Source organism: Chiloscyllium plagiosum, chromosome 28 (assembly GCF_004010195.1).
Source record: "Chiloscyllium plagiosum isolate BGI_BamShark_2017 chromosome 28, ASM401019v2, whole genome shotgun sequence".
NCBI lineage: Eukaryota > Metazoa > Chordata > Chondrichthyes > Orectolobiformes > Hemiscylliidae > Chiloscyllium > Chiloscyllium plagiosum.
In genome coordinates, this window is record NC_057737.1 from 15,057,173 (window position 1) to 15,077,848 (window position 20,676).

General features: G+C 40.6%; 1 protein-coding gene across 1 annotated transcript in view; it reads right to left on the reverse strand.

The window, feature by feature from the left end:
* Positions 1 to 383: 383 nt before the first annotated feature.
* tlcd1 (TLC domain containing 1) overlaps positions 384 to 20,676 on the reverse strand; it is a 44,352-nt gene continuing 24,059 nt past the window's right edge. Inside the window, exon 4 of the mRNA XM_043718393.1 lies at positions 384 to 3,830. Coding sequence (XP_043574328.1) covers positions 3,438 to 3,830 — 393 coding nt within the window. The 3' untranslated portion in view covers positions 384 to 3,437. The remainder of the gene's footprint in view (positions 3,831 to 20,676) is intronic.

Below are 20,676 nucleotides of genomic sequence, written 5' to 3' on the forward strand. Positions count from 1 at the left end.
GTCCTTAGCCCAATAAGTAAACTGAATTGGGAAAATTCTCTTGTTGTCTCAGCATGACTCAAACAATACAATGGACACCATTCAGCCATATAGTTTACTGCTGAATGTCTGAGATAAAAGTACCAGGATTCTAAAACAATGAACACTTTTTTTAAAAGACTATGGGATAATAGTATTTCTGGTGCAAATGAGAATCCTTCAGACAGTGGCTCTAAGACAAACTATTAAAACTGTGGGGTTCATGTATTCTTAATACATATGGCATTAACATGTGATATTTCATGCTAAGTACTACACCTAAAATATTAGCAATGTCTACAGGAATTGTATTTTTTTAACATGGAAAACATAAAATAATTAAATGAAAACATAATGCATTGAAATTCACAGAATGTAATTTTATTTGTCAAAGATTCTGAAAAACATAGAAAACTCTACATTTTATTCTCCTTTTATACAAGGCAACAAACATTATTAGCAGCACCAATAACTTTAACGAAAAGAACATACATTTCACCAAACTAGTTCAGGCAGTTCCTTACTAGACCAGTATCTGCCTATCATCCCAGTTGGTTTAAGAATGATGTAGTAGTTACATTTACCCCTCCCTGGCAGCGGATATTTACCCCTCCCTAGCAAGCTACATTTAATGATAACACAGTGGATTCTCCTTAGATATTCAATATTCTGTTAACGATAGTGTCACCCAGAGTAACTCATCCCATTCATACTCGGTTTTTTAATATTCTAGACCAACTCTACAACTTTCCTTTTGAAACAGAATAAGCTTACTGTATTGAATGCTATGTTATTCGCAGAAGGTTTTGCACCAGTTGCCTGATAACGAAGAAATCACAAACAAAAATGCACATTGTCATACTAGCTAGGCTTTCAGGTGTCATAAATATTGATCATTCACCTTGTCAATCTAACTGTTAACATATGCATTGAGTTGTATCAGTACTTCATAAGAAGTCATCAGTGTCATATACCACCATTAAAGAAATAATTTTATTCATTAATAACTATTACCATCTTTTGGCAAAGCTATAGAAAACTATATAAGACAAGTTTCATCTGAGAGGACTGCAGTGCTGCAATTGGACGTTTCTAGAAAGTACTGTTAGTAAAATAACAGCAAACAGTGACTGAAATGCTTAATTTAATTCTACAAAATTCAAGAGAAATGACATATAAAAATAGTGATACCATTCCCTTAATTAGCAGGGTTCACACATGGGCAGATGTTGGGGCAACACTATTGACAGACATTATAAAGTCTTGCATTTAATATTAATACAAGTTAGAGAAATAATTTGGACTGCGTATAGTCCACAAAAGCTCTGGAATGACTTAAAAATAAAGCCAGAGCTGTTTGACCAAGTCAAGACACCTAGGTTACCAATGTCTGAGTTATTCCAATAATGCTACAAATCACACAGGAAAGAGTTAATGCCAACTCCTCTCCTTGTATTTGTCTTTGCTTTTAGCCATCTGATGTTCATTTGTGACCACATCGTTTTAGGAATGTTGGACTTACAAGATACAATTTCCTGTTGAGCAAGTTTTGGAACAGTAAAAGGAAGGAAGGTGAAATGCAGACCCTCTAAAACTTTGAATAAACATACTTGGAGAATTTGATAAAAGCAAGATATAAATTCTTTCCACCTGTTTTACTTGCAAATATAGATATAGTGAAAAAGTTTAGTAAAATTGTATTTCAGCATTATAGTGCGCTTAATCAAAGCAGTGGCACTGGTATGCAAACAGGTAATGCTAACATATTAAACATATCACATTACCTCCGCAATCTCCTTGCAAGACAGTAGAAACTGCCTTTAAAGACATCAGGGAGGATGGCTACACATAACTGCTGTTTCCATTGTGTGTAGATAGTGAATTGCAACCTTTTCACATATGAGCTGCGCTATCACTATAAACACACATTTCTTGCCGTTCTCCCTTGCAAGTTCTTTTAAAGAAACGCAAAGAGAATTAAATTCATTTTGCATCAATTATACAGGAAAGTTTTATTGTACAAATTCAATTCAACACAAATTACTTAAGACAAACATAATGCTATGGAGTCGAGGACAATGACTATTGTAGCATAACTAAAGACCAGCTTTTTTTTTGGCATTGTATAGTGTGAACATGTCAGATGTCCTATGTACCTCATCCAAGTAGCCAGAAATTATGCATGAATTTGGATAGTGAGATTTTCGACTGAGATTACATTATGGAGTCAGTCCTACTTCAGCTGACTGAGGCAAAAAAAAACCTCTTCTGGAACTTCTCTCCAGCTCTAGCATTTGTTTGAGGAACCTTAGGCCTATAGGCTGGGCAATTAATATTATCCTTAGATATGAATACACCATATGATGAATTTCCCAGCATCCAGCATGTGCAGTGTTAGCAAGCATGTGACAAGGGGTTTCCTTGTCCCTGTATCTGACATTGCTGTGGATGACAGAGACACTATTTCACTCTCTGGGTAGCTCAATTGGTTGCAAAGCTGAAGGTACTTTCAAAAGAAAGTACAGTTTACAACTATTTAAGTACTTTAAGATGTCATGAAGGATGCTGCAAACAGTAAAAGGCTTTAATGGTTAGCTGTGCATGTTTCCCACATCTGTTCCAGGCAGTTTCCCTGGCTGAGGCCTGCCCACAGTTACACAGAATAACCAGGTTCTGGAAAACTGGCGAGTACCAGAGGCACATCCTCATGATAATTCCTATCTCACTAAACACACGTAAGCCAAAACTCCACAACTACAGAGTCCATGGTATTGACAGATTATTTGCCGCAGCCAAGTCCAACAATCTTCCCGATATCTGGTCACCCTCACATCTGAACTTTCAGAAGAGACTGCCGGGTTGGTTTAGTCAAGGCAGGAACCTCAGTTCTTTATCAGCTCCATAACCCTGAAGCGCTGCGACTACCTCGATTACCACAACACTGCCACACCAGCGATTAGACTGGGCATCAAACATGAATCTTCCTCATTCATATTGCTCATCCATTCTCTGGATAATAATGCTTAGTGTTTGATGGAGCTCGGTCAAGGCTCCTTAACAGTATTATACACTTGTTTCTTTTATTTCCTGTATTACAATAAATTAAAAAAAACTTGTACACGGTTTTTAATCCCTACAATTACACCACAATTTTTTTTGTTACAATTCTTGTCCTATCCAATCTAGCCATTTTGACTAATAAAGCTAACACGCACGTGTACTGGCTCTGTCAGTTTCCTTCCTTAGCAGCCCAAAGTCTTATCCCATTACATATATTACATTAGAAATACAATCTTGGACAGACAGCAGTTAAACAGTTAAAATGTAAGGTATTCTGCTTCTTTTATTTAGTCCAGCTTTAAATTAATTCAATAAATCTGTCTCCATTTCAAACCATAATTTTCAAAAGCAGGAGACTTTTAATCATCCACAAACTTTGTGTTGTTGTTGCCATTCTGTAAGTAGTGCTTCGGCTTCCTGAAAAAATCTGTGCGGATCAGACGGTAGAAATAAACCAAGATCATGATGTTCATTGCGTTCAAGTTCAGGTTAATGTAGCCCGAGTTTGGAAGGATGTTAAAATTCGTCAGCATGAACCAAGTGAGGTAAAACTGAGCAATCAGCCGGAAAATAATATAGGTGAAGACATTGATGTACTTGTTGTAGTGGTACAGCTGCGAGGTCTGTGCATTCGCCAGCTTCAGAAGCAGTCGGGTATGGAGGAAGATGCTGTTTATCTCAACGAACAGTGCAACAACGGCACCAGCAACATAATTATGGGTCAGCACAATATACAGGAATGTGGAAATTACCTGAGGGGAAAATTGATCTTGTTAGATGGCAGCAGTCAGGTTCTCATTGTGAACTACATTCCTCTCATACATTTGTACCAATCCTGGCTGGGTTTAGTATATTTCTTGTATATATTTATTTAAAATATCATGGTTCCATAATTATACGCTCACAATAATGTGGGTTTTCATAGGTTTTGCATGCAGGAAATCATTGTGCATGGGGTACAGGCTTGAAATCCAGAGGTACAATAGAAACAAATGTGCACTTAGCAGTCTTATCTATTTCACGTATTAATATTACTAAGTTGTAGACAGTTGGACCAGCGAGGCTCACATTTTTGAAATAAAAACAGAAAATGATGCAAAAACAAAATCCAGACAAGACATCATCTATGCAAAGAGAGAGAAAGAAAAGCAGTGCCAGGTCTGTGACCTTTCATCAGAAGACAACATTGAAATGTAGATTTGGTTTTCTCAATCATTCACGGGATGTGGGAGTCCCTGGCTGAGCCAGCATTAATTGCCTATCACTAGTTGCTCTTGAGAAGGTCGTCATTAGCTATCTTCTTGAACAATTCCACTCCATGTGCTATAGATTGACCCACAATCCCAACCCAATCTAGTCCCACTTGCCAGCACCAGGCCCATATCCCTCCAAACCCTTCCTATTCATATACCCATCCAGATGCCTTTTAAATGTTGCAATTGTATTAGCCTCCACTCACTTCCTCTGGCAGCTCATTCCATACATGTGCCATCCTCTGCATGAAATCGTTGCCCCTTAGGTCTCTTTTATACCTTTCCCCTCTCACCCTAAACCTTTGCCCTCTAGTTCTGGACTGCCCAACCCCAGGGAAAAGACTTTGTCTATTTATCCTATTCATGCCCCTCATTATTTTATAAACCTCTATAAGGTCACCCCTCAGCCTCCGATGCTCCAGGGAAAACAGCCCTAGCCTATTCGACCTCTCTCTATAGCTCAAATCTTCCAACACTGGCAACATCCTTGTAAATCTTTTCTGAACTCTTTCAAGTTTCACAACATCTTTCTGATAGAAAGGAGACCAGAATTGCACGCAATATTCCAACAGTGACCTAACCAATGTCCTGTACAGACGCAACATGACGTCGCAACCCCTGTACTCAATACTCTGACCACTAAAGGAAAGCATACCAAATGCCTTCGTCACTATCCTATCTACCTGTGATTCCATTTTCAAGGAGCTATGAACCTGGATTCCAAGGTCTTTGTTCAGCAACACTCCCGAGGACCTTACCATTAAGTGTTTAAGTCCTGCTAAGATTTGCTTTCCCAAAATGCAGCACCTCGCATTCTCTAAATTAAACTCCATCTGCCACTTCTCAGCCCATTGGCTCATCTGATCAAGATCCTGTTGTAGTCTGAGATAACCCTCTTCGCTGTCCACTACACCTTCAATTTTGGTGTCATCTGAAACTTTCTAACTGTACCTCTTATGCTAACATCCAAATCATTTATATAAATGATGAAAAGTAGTGGACACAGCACCAGTCCTTGTGGCACTCCACTGGTTACAGGCCTCCAGTCTGAAAAACAACCCTCCACCACCGCCTTCTGTCTTCTACCTTGAGCCAGTTCTATAACTAAATGGCTAGTTCTCCCTGTATTCCATAAGATCTAACCTTGCTAACCAGTCTCCCATGGGGAACCTTATTGATGTCCATATAGATCATGTCCACTGTTCTGCCCTCATCAATTGCCTTTGTTACTTCTTCAAAAAACTCTATCAAGTTTGTGAGACATGATTTCTCACGCACAAAGCCATGTTGACTATCCCTAATCAATCCTTGCCTTTCCAAATACATGTACATCCTGTCCCTCAGGATTCCCTCCAACAACTTGCTCACCACCGACCTCAGGCTCACTGACCTATAGTTCCCTGGCTTGTCCTTACCGCCTTCCTATACAGTAGCACCATGTTATCTTTTTTCATCACTAATTTAAAACTAATAGAATTATGGTTGCTGGCCCCAAAGTGCTCCCTCACTAACACCTCAGTCACCTGCCCTGCCTTATTTCCCAAGAGTACGTCAAGTTTTGCACCTTCTCTAGTAGGTACATCCACATACTGAATCAGAAAATTTTCTTGAACACACTTAACAAATTCCTCTGAATTTAAACCCTTAACACTATGGCAGTCCCAGTCTATGTTTGGAAAGTTAAAATCCCCCACCATAACCACCCTATTATTCTTATAGATAACCGAGATCTCCTTACAAATTTTTTTCTCAATTTCCCTCTGACTATTAGGGGGTCTATAATACAATCCCAATAAGGTGATCATCCCTTTCTTATTTCTCAGTTTCGCCCAAATAACTTCCCTGCATGTATTTCTGGGAATATATCCTCCCTAAGTACAGCCGTAATACTATCCTTTATCAAAAACGCCACTCCCCCCTCCTCCCTTTCTATCCTTCCTGTAGCATTTGTATCCTGGAACATTAAGCAGCCAGTCCTGTCCATCCCCAAACCATGTTTCTGTAATTGCTATGATATCCCAGTCCCATGTTCTTAACCATGCCTTCAGTTCATCTGCTTCCCTACCCTTGTCCTTCTAGATGTAAGTGGTTGTGCGTTTGGAAGGTGCTTCCTAAGGATCTTTGGTGAACTTCTACAGTACATTTTATAGATAGTACACACTGCTGCTACTGAGCTTTGGTGGAAGAGGGAATGGATGCTTGTGGATATGGTGCTAATTCAATGGGATCTTTTGCCCTGGATGGTGTCAAATGTCTTGCAGCTTTTTGGAGCTGCACTTATTCAGGCAAGTGCAGAGTATTCCATCACACTGCTGACGTGCCTTGTAGATAGTGGACAAGCTTTGGGGAGTCAAGAGGAAAGTGACTCACGGAGCCGATGCTGCCTGGCTTGTTGCTCTTTTCTCCCAATTTTTTTCTGTCTTTATTTACAATTCTTAGCATCCACAATATTCGGCCTTTCAATTCATGTTCTTGAAATTTTCCTCCTGTAAACTCAGATTACTCAATCATTACTGACCTTATATGACAAGACTTCCAGGCTAAGCAGTGACCGGGAACTAAGGCAGGAAGAGACCAAACAAATGCCAGCTGCACAGTGCCAGCCATTTTGGTGTGGGTGAAGCTGAGTTTGGCTAACTGACCTCAAATAGTCTTCTTCAGAGTCTTGTCAACTGCAATGAAAGGAGGCCGACAAGAATTCTACAGCTGTCCTCCATTGGCCCACACTCACAGAAACCAGATGAACTGCCTAATGACTGGCACATGATGGCAGACAGGGAGGGGTCCCTAGTGTACTGAGGTGGCATAGTGGCTCAGTGGTTAGCACTGCTTCCTCCCACCACCAAGGACTCAGGTTAAATTCCAACCTCGGGTGACTGTGTGGAATTTGCACACTATCTGTATTTGCCTGGGTATCCTCCGAGTGCTCTGGTTTCCTTCCAGTCTGAAGATGTGCAGGATAGGTGGCCTGGCTATGCTAAATTGTCCATAGTTTCCAGGGATGGTTGTTGTGGTTCTGTTCGCCGAGCTGGGAATTTGTGTTGCAGACGTTTCGTCCCCTGTCTAGGTGACATCCTCAGTGCTTGGGAGCCTCCTGTGAAGCGCTTCTGTGATGTTTCCTCCGGCATTTATAGTGACTTGTATAACACTACTATTATAGGACAAGCCAAACAGAGAACAGCCAGGGAATTCCTAGAGGCATAGCACTCATCCACAGATTCAATCAATAAGCACATCGACCTGGACCCAATAATCCGGCCACTGCAGCAGACAGCTGGAACTGACAACCGGAAGCGGCAGAGACAAACCACTATAAATGCCGGAGGAAACATCACAGAAGCGCTTCACAGGAGGCTCCCAAGCACTGAGGATGTCACCTAGACAGGGGGCGAAAGGTCTACAACACAAATTCCTAGCTCAGCGAACAGAACCACAACAAAGAGCACCCGAGCTACAAATCTTCTCCCAAACTTTGAATTCCAGGGATGGTGGACGGAATGACCTCTTTCTGCACTGTAGAGATTCTAATGATTCTCGGTCTCTATTCCCTTTTCCCCTGTCTGGGTGCTAGGCAATACCACAGTTAGCAATTTACAATTAAAGTTTCCACAAGGTAGATGAGAGGGCACCACTTCCCATGTTGAAACACCCACTCAATATTCACCATCCATTTCAAGTTGAAGTGTCTCAGAAAACACTCAGCTTTGATAGGCTGTCCATCCACCTTTAATTGGACCAGGATTCTGCCTCTATGCCAAGTTCAGGGGCATCTGAGTGAAAAATCCAAAAATGTGACTGTTTACCTTGCATACAGAAGTGACACCTGTTCCCTGTCCTCTTGGAAACATCCGCCGTGGAGTTTATTATGGCACACAAACAAATAATGCTGGAGAAACTCAGCAGGCCTGGCAGCATCCAGAGTAGGCAGAGTCAATATTTCAGGTTCAGTGACCATCCCTCCAATCTCAGTTCTGGACCCAAAATATCACTCTGCTTTCTTCCCATAGCTGCTGCCAGACCTGTTGATTTTCGCTGGCAATTTCAGATTTCCAGCTGTTTTTTGAGTTTATTTAGGCATTGTATAACTCAAAATAGCTTCTACTCACCTTAAGTCAAAGCTGCTTAAGTCAATTTACCTGATCATCTATTTTTAGAAGTAAGCTGTCACTGTTATTTTCACTGTTCAACTCAGAGTCATGAATAACTTCAAAAATATCAGGACAAAAAGTAAGACAACAGGAGTGGACTGTCTCTGGAAGCAACTCAAATATGAGAAAGCATTTCACATAAAATAATTTCAAATGTGAAACCAGCTGTTTTCACAGATTAAGTGGACACATAACGAACATATCACAAAACCACCATAATATTTTACAGAAATATTTGAAATATTTAAATTCATTTTACTGGGCTGGAAATCAAATGTCACTTTCACAGATGAGGATGAATTTCACAATTGTCTGCTCCTCGGAGATAAATAAACTTAGAATCTTTAAGGGTGGATACACTGCTTCCTAGTGCGCACTCTTGATAAAGCTCCAATGAGAGTGTACATTTATCTAATTTATCATTTTTTTGGAAATGAATCTGAAATGTCAGGTACATTCTGTACGTAGCAACATGTGAAAAAAATTGAAACAATTTTACTTTTACTGCATGGAAGGTTTCAGAGGTTCTTGCATAACACTTTTTTTACCTGGTTTGTTTACATAGGATAGAATGGCATGACGTCATTGTGTAATCACTTTGTGGGTTACATCTGGTGCTACTTCCAATTTTAGTTTTACCACTGTTTGGATCAAGTGGAATTGGCCCCAGCATGTAGATCCCAGTTTTGATCTCAGATCGACAATGATCTCAGCCAGAGCAACAACAGTGCACTACAATTACGGAGGATTTGTGTTTATGGCAGTGGTCAAAAATACTCAGTGCTTGATTGAAGGAAACATTGACTCATTCATAATTAGTTACCAGATGAGCAGTCAGATGGGAACAAGCCTAACCTTGCCTTTGATCCATCCTATAACTGAATTGCCTGGTCTTGCAAATAAATGAGAATAACTGGTGGAAAATTCTGACAAAAGCCAATGGCTTCAAGAAATTTTGATTAGGTTGTTTTAAAACAGCATCTGAAAGCAACACAGGTGTAGTCAGATAAATATATACAGTTTTTTTCTTTCCCCTTGGGCTGTAGCAAATTAATCAGTGCTGTAGTAACTGTTCTGCTTCCCCTAGGGGATTTTGAGTTCAGTAAAATGGGGAGAGTTGACATTTGCTTCACTATTCTTTCAGAACCAACAGTGCTGCAGCCTGGGCATCTGACTGCTCACATCAGGTTACCATTTCCAATTCTTCACTGGATAGCTCCATTTAAGAGGCATTCAGACAGACACACGAACAGGCAAGGAATAGAGGGATAAGGACCATGTGCAGACAGGTGGGATTAGTGTAAAGTGGCATCATGATTGGCACAGCCACGGTGGGCCGAACTGCCTGTTCCTGTACTGTACTGTACTAAGTTATACACAAGACCTTCCTTGCTCTCCCCCCCGGGCACTCATTGCTGTCAAATAGCTTGTTAATGCTCACCTGGCCATGTTACAAAGCGTGGATGCTTCTGCCTGATTTCTGAATGCTGTTCTCATTCCCCAATGAATTTTCACCTTTGTAACTGCTCTCACAATGTTCCAGTCCCAGCCTGTGCAGGGTTCAGAGCGAAGGGGGATTGTATGAATGGTATCAGTGCACAGGAAAGATGCTAAATCCTTTGAAGATTTGATTATTTCAAATTCCCCACGATAAGACAAACTTGAATATCTGTTTGCCTTATAAAGTCTTCTAGAAAAACTTTAACCTTAAGATTCTCTATTTAAAAGCACTTCAGAGATCAGATCAGATTTTTACCCTTCAGTACATGGATATTTAGGATGGGTGGAGCATGTATATAAAATTCACACTGGAATGCATGACCTAATACAGATCTCCCAATACTCTGTTCATTGAAATGAATAGAAAGCCCAAAAGACTTCAGTAAAGATCTGTTATGTTCGTGACTGACCCCACATGTCAGAGGCATTAGAACCCAGTCTATAAATACACGATTTAAAAATATCTAGGGCAGAGTTTTCTCTTCCCTGGTGTAGTGTCAGCAATGGCAATAAAGTTGGAAGACATGGAGAAAATGGGAAAAACCAGAACCGCAACACTGAAAAACTGAATGTGATTTTCCACATGAGCCTTAAATGGTGACTTCAGAATCTTGCCATTGAGTGGTGAGTCGAGATTATGATGCTGGAAAAGTACAGCAGGTTAGGCAGCATCAGCCCTTCATCAGGAATGAGGCTTGTGGGCTGCAGTCTGTCAGACAAATTGGAGGGGGTTGGGTTTGGGTGGGGGAAGGTAGCTGAGAATGCGATAGGTAGATGAAAGTGAGGGAGAAGGTGATTGGTCAGGGGGGAATGGAGTGGGGAGACGGGAGGGCAGTGCCAAGTTGGAGGCTTGGGAATGGGATAAGGTTGGGAGTTTGGAAATGAGAAAACTGTTGAAATCCAATTTGATCCATTGTGGTTGCAGGGTCCCAAGGTGGGATATGAAGTGTTCTTCCTCCAGGTGTCAGGTGGTAATGGTTTGGCGATGGAGGAGGCCCAGGACTTGCATGTCCTTGACACAGTGGGAGGGAGAGTTGAAGTGTTCAACCACAGGCCGGTGGGGTTGGTTGGTACAGGTGTCCCAGAGATGTTCTCTGAAACAATCCGCAAGGAGACGTCCTGTCTCCCCGATGTAGAGGAGACCAGCCTGTGTGCAATGGATACAAATGATGACATTAGTGAAGGTACAGGTAAATTTCTGTCAGATGTGGAAGGATCATTTGGATGGAGGTGAGGGGAGTTGTGTGGGCGCAGGTTTTGCACTTCCTGCGGTGGCAGGGTAAGGTGCTGGGAGTAGTGGGGGGGCGTGGACCAGATAAGGGAGTTGTGGGGAGGAATGGTCTCTCTGAAATGCTGATAGGGATGAGCAGGGAAATATATCTCTGGTCATGGGGTCCATTTGTAGAATGGCAGAAGTGGCGGAGGATGATGCGATGTACGCGAAGGTTGGTGGGGTGGAAGGTGAAGGACTGGGGTGTTCTGTCCTTGTTGCGTTGGGAGGGGTGAGGTTCAAAGGTGGTGGTGCGGGAAGGGGAGGAGGGCATCGTCGATCACATGGGAAGGGAAATTGTGATCTTGGAAGAAGAACGCCATTGAATGGTGATCCAGGTATCAGGACATTAGTGAATTAGATGGATTATTCTGGTAATTAACAATGGATTCACACCTCCACCCAAATGATCCTTCCACATCTGACAGAAATTTACCTGTACCTTCACTAATGTCATCACTAATGGATTCATGGTCATCATTGGATGGTTAATTCCAGATTTTTATTGAATTCAAATCCACCATCTGCCAAGGCGGGATTCCAATCCGGGTCTCCAGAACGTTGCCTTGGTCTCGGGATTAACAGCTCAGTGATATTATCCTAGGCCATTGCCTCCCCTACTTCCTTGCCATTGACGCTGAGCACTTCTGTCTAGGAGTTTAGGTTGTGTCCAAACCCAGCAGACATAGAGTGTGCTGGATCTGGGGCTTCATGATAGCAGCCAGCCTGTCCATGCAGACACTGAACAGACGACTGCTGGAGCCAGCCAGGTACTGATAATGTTGGTGAACACTTCTATCATTCCATTTAGCTAACTGACTCCGCAGACAAAACCAGCCTGCTGTTCCTGTCCCGTCTGCATTTTGCTGAAGTCTTTAATGGCAGGGGACCATCTTTTGCCTGGTCTCCAGCAGTCCTCTGAGAGCCAGAGACCTTGGGTGTTTCTCCTTAAACCAGCTGCAGAGACATGTAAGTGATCTGCTCACTAAATCGTGCTTCCAAATCTAATCTAAGGTGAAAGTCTCTGACCCAGTGGAAGATACAGGTAAAAGCTTTGCAAGTACATCCTCTGAGCTTCAGAGGCTTTCTCCTCAAAGATGAAGATAGAGTTAAGAGCCTCTGGTCCCAATCTCTTCTTAGTATATGTTCACTGGAGCTGCTGGTGCCTGCGTGAGAGAAGTAGTAAATTTGTGGTCTAAAAGGAAGAGAGAGCAGCACAGCACAGTCCCTCAGTGATATTTACTGAGGCAGTTAGTCACTGAGGTCCCCCATCCTGACATGAGCAGTCATGCTCTTCTCCGACTAAATCAAGAACCTTTTCCTGGTACAGAGTGAGAAGCCTGATGTCTGCCAACCCCTACACCCCCATAAAAGTGGAGGAAATGTGTCACCAAACAATCAGTGTCAGTCTGAATGCCAGTTTGAGTGTAAACCTTCATTAGAAAACTATGCTCTGATGTAAAATCCACCCAAAGATGTTTACCCTTCACTTTGAGATGGTAACCTACAGATTTATTACACATTTCAGCATCTTCATTTCTGACATGTTTCATTTACTGACCATTTTCTCCCTCACTGTCAAGACACTGTTAAGCTGTAGCACCATAAAAAATGTGGAAAGCATATCATTTCACCTCAAAGAACCAGATTATATTTGCACAGTATATTCAAGAAAATCTAAATAAGTCATTACCTTTTAATGAATTTGCCAATTAAGGCTCTGTTGAGTAGCAGTGATCTGCTGCAGTGAGATGGTGTGACAATAGAGTAACTTGGGTTCATTAGAGACTGAACAATGGAGACAGTGTGACATGACCAGCAACAATTTAAAGCTATAATACCACAGACAGTACAGTTCTGTACCACTGTCCTATTCATTTGTGCAAACTTAGCAATGTCATGCAGCTGGGCTCCACAGGAACACAATTTAATTTAGTTAAATGCTGCAGGCTGTGTTGCGTTTGAAGGGCACTGTCATTCATTTTCTCCATTTTTACTCGTACTCCTTCAAAGCACTCTCATTAGTAAGATGGTCAGGTACTTAGATTTGTATTGTGTGTGTTTAGGACCAGTCCTTGGTAATGCATAATTATAGCTCACACCAATCTAAATTATTGCAAATTTAAAACACGTATTAGTATTTATTACAATATGCAATCTGTAAGTTGTTTTAGATACTTTCCGGAAAATGGAATTTAGTTTTTAACAGTGCCATGGTGTTCGTGTATCAATTAAGGAAAGCACCACCTCTATGCCTAGTAGAAGTCCAAAAGGTAGAGATTAACTTATTTTTAAACTCAGTAACATTGTTCTAAAAAATACTATTTGGGGTTCAATCATAGATACCCATTATCGACCATTTGTTTTGTGATAATGCATAGAACTGAATTATCCTGCATTTAGTATACTTTCTTGGATTCTCATGCAACTCTCTAGAACATCTATTTGTCCTGTGTGGTCTGTACAATCCTCTTTAGAGCCCTACATGCACTTGCTGAAGCCTATATATCCTATGTGGAATTTGACATATTTGCCTTCTCACAGCATTGAAGCAGTTCAGCAAATACTCATGGATTGTGATACCCAAAAGGATCTCGGTTTGTTTTGCACCAAGCTGCCTGTGGAATCTATTTTCATAATCCACATTGACATTGATGGAAAGGAAAACTGAGTGGCATGTCATAGGCTGCCAATTCGCTATTGCCCAATTTATGCTACTGCCTGAGAACAATTTCACCCTCACTTACTCTTCCAAACCAAATGAATCACTGATGTCTTAAATTGCTACTATTTTAAGTAAACAATGGCTTCATAAGCTTAAAATGTATATCGGTTCATACGGCAGTTTTTGGAAAATGCACTAAGGTTTTATATGAAACTGTAAGAGATGCTTCATGAACAGCTCAATCCAGACACTGTAGCGATCAGCTACTAATTAGACAAAGACTGCATGAAGAATGTCTCACATTTATAAATACACCTTTAATATAATCTCCAACCGAAATTGTTGACTAACCATAGTCTTGGTTGAGGTAATACTATTTTACCTGTCTGTGTTAATTTTAATAGAAACCCATTCTGTACACCGTATGGGGTAAATTGGCTTTACTGGTTATATTTACACAACTTCCACAGACTACCACTTCATAATCAAGAAGATAAAGCATCCACAACTGCCCAAAACACCCACAGAACCTAATTTTGACAATTTGCCATCAAATGGGTATAAAGGTTAAAGAACACATGTACGCAGTGGGAATAGGAGTATTGAAATTACATTCCGACTGACAGTGACAATTACTCATGTTCCATTCCCCTATGTGAAATGCAATCTGGCTACCCAATTAGCCACAAGTAGCTAGTGCCTAATGTAATGGGCAACACTGCTTCAAGTAGAAAAGTCTCTTGAGGGCCTTTACAGAGGTGCAATAAATTAAACATACGTTGACCGACGCAAAGAAGAAATAACTGGGAAGAGGAACCTTTGGTAAAAAAAAAATTGGATTTTGGGTTTTAAGGAATGGTTTTAAAGACAAAGAGGGAGACTGACATGCAGGTTGGGGTTTTGGAGGATTGACGGAGGACAGTGTAGAATATGCATCTAATGCCACATCTTGAGGCACTGCATAGTGCTGCACAAGAAGTTATGAAACAGCTCGAGTTCTAGGAGTTTTGGGAATTCTCCATGAACAGGGGCAGGGTGGCATTATTGGGGATGCTGTTTTGGCACTGAAAAACACTACAGCAAAAGGGGCCTGAAAGATTAACAAATAAATGTTTAAAATTAAGTTCTCACTTTTACTCAGAGTACAGGGAACTCCAACCTAACAAAAGATTCTAATGACAACTTTATATGAGCTGGATTACAGAATGATTGAATTGTGTCCTGGTGGTTCAAATATTTATGACTTTGCAAATATTACTCGAGTAAGTAACATTGACTGACTGAAGACTGGTTTTGGAATAGCTCTGATCTTCCAACATGTGTGATCAACATATAAAATCCTTGTAAATACTGGAAAATTAAACTAGTGAGTTTGTGGCTGGTTTGTACCCAGCTCCATTTCCCTACTGAGGCTGTATATTCTCCTATTGCCAAGCAGGCTTCACACTTCCATCAGAATCTAATTGCTAATCCTGCTACTTGATATACCTGAGGTTGAAGATTAGAACAGGAGGAATTTTAAGACATCAAGCTTGTTCAATATTATAAGTCAATTTGATACCAGCAAAGGACACCAATCTTTACCATCTTCATCCCTGTTTGCAGCATGTTACAATTTTGATTTCTCAAAATGCAATCCCAAATAAATGCTTTTTAACTACAGCCAGGCTACCTGCATGTAGTTTGCACACACATCATAAATCTTTTGTGATTTAACACTTAGCCAGGCAGGGACAAAGAATGAAACTGCAGATTTATGACATCGCTATAATAATTAAACAAAAGTCAACAAACAGCCTAAGTCCCATAATGTTAATTGATATATACAAATTAAGTACAGAAGCTTCTGACCCATTGATGATCATCATTCCATTATTTGTTGAACTAGAAGACATAGTTCCACTTGAAACATATAATCAGAATGCTAATATATAATTCACATTTAAAAAATAGTATGCCTACTCAAGAATCTAATCCATCAGTTCATCATTGTATAGTTGTACAAATTTCTGCTCTTCTTTAGTGACCTGCCACAAAACCTATTAGGATTAGCAAAGCCTCTGTTTTATTTTTTAAGAGCTCAGTCATTGAAGTAAGCAGTGCAAATATCAGCTCATGGTGCTGTTGTAAATTCCTCTCTGTGCTAGTTAAATGTACCAACCGGTCTGTTAATCATAAACAAGTTAACTTTAAACATGATTTTCTTAAGGTAACAGGCCAAAGAAGTTTCAAGCAACACATTTCAGGCTGTCTTTTCACATAGGGATGGGTAAATATGAACTGGCACTTTATCAGCTTCCAAAATGCAAGCTTGCCTCTGAAACCAATTTTTGTCATATTTTTGTTTCTCAAAGATGTTGGCGGGGGAAGGCTTGTGGGTGCGAAGTCAGACTAGTTAAAAGGCCTGCCATGGTTCTCAGGGCTAGCAGCCCAGCTGATGACATTGTTCTTATGCTCATTAAACCTCACCCCTCAACCTGCAGCTGCTCCCATGTCCGCTCCAAGCTACACATATGCCCCATGCCCCCTCAGACTCTGAAACAGTTTGCATGGGTTACAGGTTAGCTAGGGTAACCCCACTATTGAAAATGGCAGGTAGCGAGAACAGGCGTTTGCCCGAAACGCGATTTTCCTGCTCCTAGGATGCTGTCTGACCTGCTGTGCTTTTCCAGCACCACTCTAATTTGGAATTATAGACCAATTAACATAACAGTGGTTGTTAGGAAAATGCTAGAGTCCACCATAAAAGATTTAGTAGCACAGCAATTAGCAAACAGTGACAGGATCAGACAGAGTCAGAATGGATTTATGAAAGGCACATCATGCTTGACAAATCTACTGGACATTTTTTGGTGGACATAATTAGTTATCTTGATAAGGGAGAACCAGTGGATGTCATTCATGTGGACTCTCAGAGGCTTTTGATAATGCCCGACATACATTATTAACATATAATAATAAGTACATAGAACTGGGGTAGTGTACTGACGTTGTTAGAGAAACTGCTGGCAGAAAAGAAACAAAAAGTAGAAATAAACTGGTCATTTTCTGACTGGAAGCTACTGACTAGTGGGATACCACATGGATCATTTCACAACATATATCAATGGTCTAGCTGAGGGAATAAACTCCATTTGCAGATAACTCAAACTTAAGTGTGAGGATGAACTGTAAGGAGGGTGTGGAGATGTAATTTGGACAAGTTCAGTGAGTGGTCAAATGCACAGCAGATGAAGTATAATGTGGATAATGTGATCCAGTTTACTAGCCAAAAACATTAAGGCAGGCTGAATGGAGATAGATTGACAAATCTACTGGACATTTTTTGGTGGACATAATTAGTTATCTTGATAAGGGAGAACCAGTGGATGTCATTCATGTGGACTCTCAGAGGCTTTTGATAATGCCCGACATACATTATTAACATATAATAATAAGTACATAGGACTGGGGTAGTGTACTGATGTTGTTAGAGAAACTGCTGGCAGAAAAGAAACAAAAAGATAGGAGGGTGTGGAGATGTAATTTGGACAAGTTCAGTGAGTGGTCAAATGCATGGCAGATGAAGTATGTGGATAATGTGATCCAGTTTACTAGCCAAAAACATTAAGGCAGGCTGAATGGAGATAGATTGAGAAAGGGGAGGTACAACGAGAGCTAGGTGATTTTATATACCAGTCACTGAAAGTAAGCAAAAAAATAAAAACAAATAACCGTGGATGTTGAAAGCAAATAAAAACAGAAAAGGAGCAGAAAATCAATAGGTCAGACAGTATCAATATAGAAAATATTAGAGTTAATATTAGAGTCTGACATTCTGATCCAGCGACACCATAGAAATGGTGATGTATTTCCAAGTCAGGGTGGTGAGTGACGAGAATGGGAACTTGCAGATAGTAGTGTTCACATGTGTTTCCTGCCTTTGTCCTCTGACATTATAGGTCATTATTTTAGAAAATGCTTTCTAATGAACCTCAGAATTTCTACGGTGCATCTTATAGATGATGTACACAACTGCTACAGAGCATTGGTGGTGGAGGGAATGGATGCTTATAGGTGTGGGGCCAATCAAGCAGGCTGTTTTATCTTGGATGGTATCAAGCTTCTTCAGAGTTATTTGAGCTCGTCCAGGCAGGCAGGAAGTATTCAATCACACTCTTGACTTGAGCCTTGTACAGATTTTGGAAAACCATGAAGTGGAGGTGCTGGTGTTGGACTAGGATGTATTGTGTGCAGTTTTGGGCCCCATATCTCAGGAAGGATGTAGTGGGCCTGGAGCGTGTTCAGAGGAGGTTCGCAAGAATGGTCCCAGGAATGAAAATCTTAACATACGAGGAAAGTTTGAGGACTCTGGGTTCATACTCAATGGAGTTCAGAAGGATGAGGGGGGATCTAATTGAAACATACAGAATACTGAATGGCCTGGACAGAGTAGATGTTGAGAAGATGTTTCCATTGGTAGGAGAGACTAGGAACGAAGGACACAGCCTTAGAGTAAAGGGAAGGCCGTTTAGAATGAAGATAAAGAGAAACTTTTTCAGCCAGACAGTGATGAACCTATGGAATTCAATGCTACAGAAAGTTGTGGAGACCAGATCATTGAGTACATTTAAGACTGAAATAGATAGGTGCTTGAGAATCAACAGGGTCAAGGGTTACAGGGAGAAAGCGGGAGAATGGGGTTGAGAAACTTATCAGCCATAATTGAATGGCAGAGCAGACTCGATGGGTTGAATGGCCGAATTTCTGCTGCTACTGTCTTATGTCCTTATGGACAAAGTCAGAAGTCACATGACACCAGGTTATAGTCCAACAGGTTTATTTGAAATCACAAGCTTTCACAGCACTGCTCTTTCATTTGGTGAAATGCTCCGTTCTGAAAGCTCATGATTTCAAATAAACCTGTTGGACTATAACATGGTGTCATGTGATCGCTGACTTTGGAAAATCAGGAAATGAGTTTCTCACTGCAGATTCTTAGACTCTGAACTGCTCTTGGAATCATGGTATTTGTATGACCTGTCCCGTTCAGTTTCTCAGTAATCCCCAGGATGTTGATAGTTAGGAACTCAATGATGATAATGACATTGAGTGTCAAGAGGGCAAAGATTAGATTCTATCTTGTTGGAGATGGTAATTGGTTGGCATTCCTGTGACACAAATGTTACTTGCCATTTGTCAGCCAAAGCCTGGCTATTATGTAGGTCAGTTAGCTCAATTGGCTGGAGTATGTTTCCCATGTAGTGTGTTTGTCACGCAATTTGCTGGCACTTTCTGTATCTGTGACACTGACGTAACACAGTTTTGTGCAGCAACATACCCACCCCTCTAGTCATTGCTGACAACCATGATAAGCTGGCTGGCCTTTGTCTGCATTAACAGGCAATGAAAAGTAGAAATACTGTGAGTCTGTCAGCTCTGAATTAAGGTGCACCATGTGTGAGATGGTCTCTGTCCCTGCACACTAAATGGCCTGGCAGTTGGTGAACTCCAAAGTGGTGTATTGAAGTGAACAACTATGTCGTAAATGACCTGGAGACATACATGATAATGCGGTGAGGCTGGTGCGTGGCCAATACCAACCTTTGAGGATGGAGGGCGGCTGGGGATGTACAAGTGGTCATTACACATGGAGCATAGCCACACCTACTTCAACTATTTAAAATATAAATAGAGAATGCTGCTCATCCCAATCAGAATTCCTCTCCCTGTCCTCAGTGGTCATGATATACTACTAACTGCATAAAATGAAAAAAATAAACTTGTGGTATTTAGACATTTAATATTTGCAGAGCATCCTTTTAAGAGCTGAATGTTGACATTGATTAGATATTTTGCCCTGAACTACATTGTATCTAGCTGCTTTCAAATTAGTCTCCTGCTCTTTTGGAAGATAACAGAAATAGCATTGTTCAAATTCTACTAATATCACAAGGGCGTATGTATTAAATAGCCTTTTCATTCATCTTCAGTGCATAAAGCAAAATGGTTTTACTGTTTTCTAGCGATTTCTTCAATGTCTTGCTGAGGGCTGATTGTCATTATGTAAATTTATCTGCAGCCTGGCTAATCTGTAACATTCCAGTCTGCAGTGATCTTATGATTAACCTACATACTAATGTTGAAATTTACATGACAGACTGTCAGCACTTAACCTGCCAAAGCCTAAAATTATACTTCAGCCACATATCTAAACATTTTGTTACAGCAATGAAACACTGTACTTAGAATGCTAATGTTTATAACACTAGTTTATAAGTCATATGACTGAGCGAACTAAATCTTTGAGCACAAAACACCTTTTCAGTGGTAATATTTTGTTTTGTAATCATTTTTTTCCTGTTAAATCTTTTATGTGTCATGACCAATGAACACCACTGGTCTACTTCTTAGCTCTGCTTTTTAGTTTAGTATTTAAATCTGATTTTTTAAAAAATTACTCATCATTATAAAATGCATAACCACATTCCAAAATATTATATTTGCTTCCATCCACATTTCAGTGAAGAGAAATTTATAAGAGTTCCTCATGCATGAGAATATAAACAGACATAAATAAAATGTAATCACAAAACAAGCACTAAAAACATTCCCATGAAATGCACACAGGTCCTGTCCTTTCCTCCATTCCAACCGCAATCCCCACCACAATGCACAGAGTGCACGACTATATTTCTGAACATACCAGATTCCAAATACACCCTTCCCCCACTTGGATATATCTGCTATAATTTGCAGCAAACAGTGAAGGTGGCTATTTTT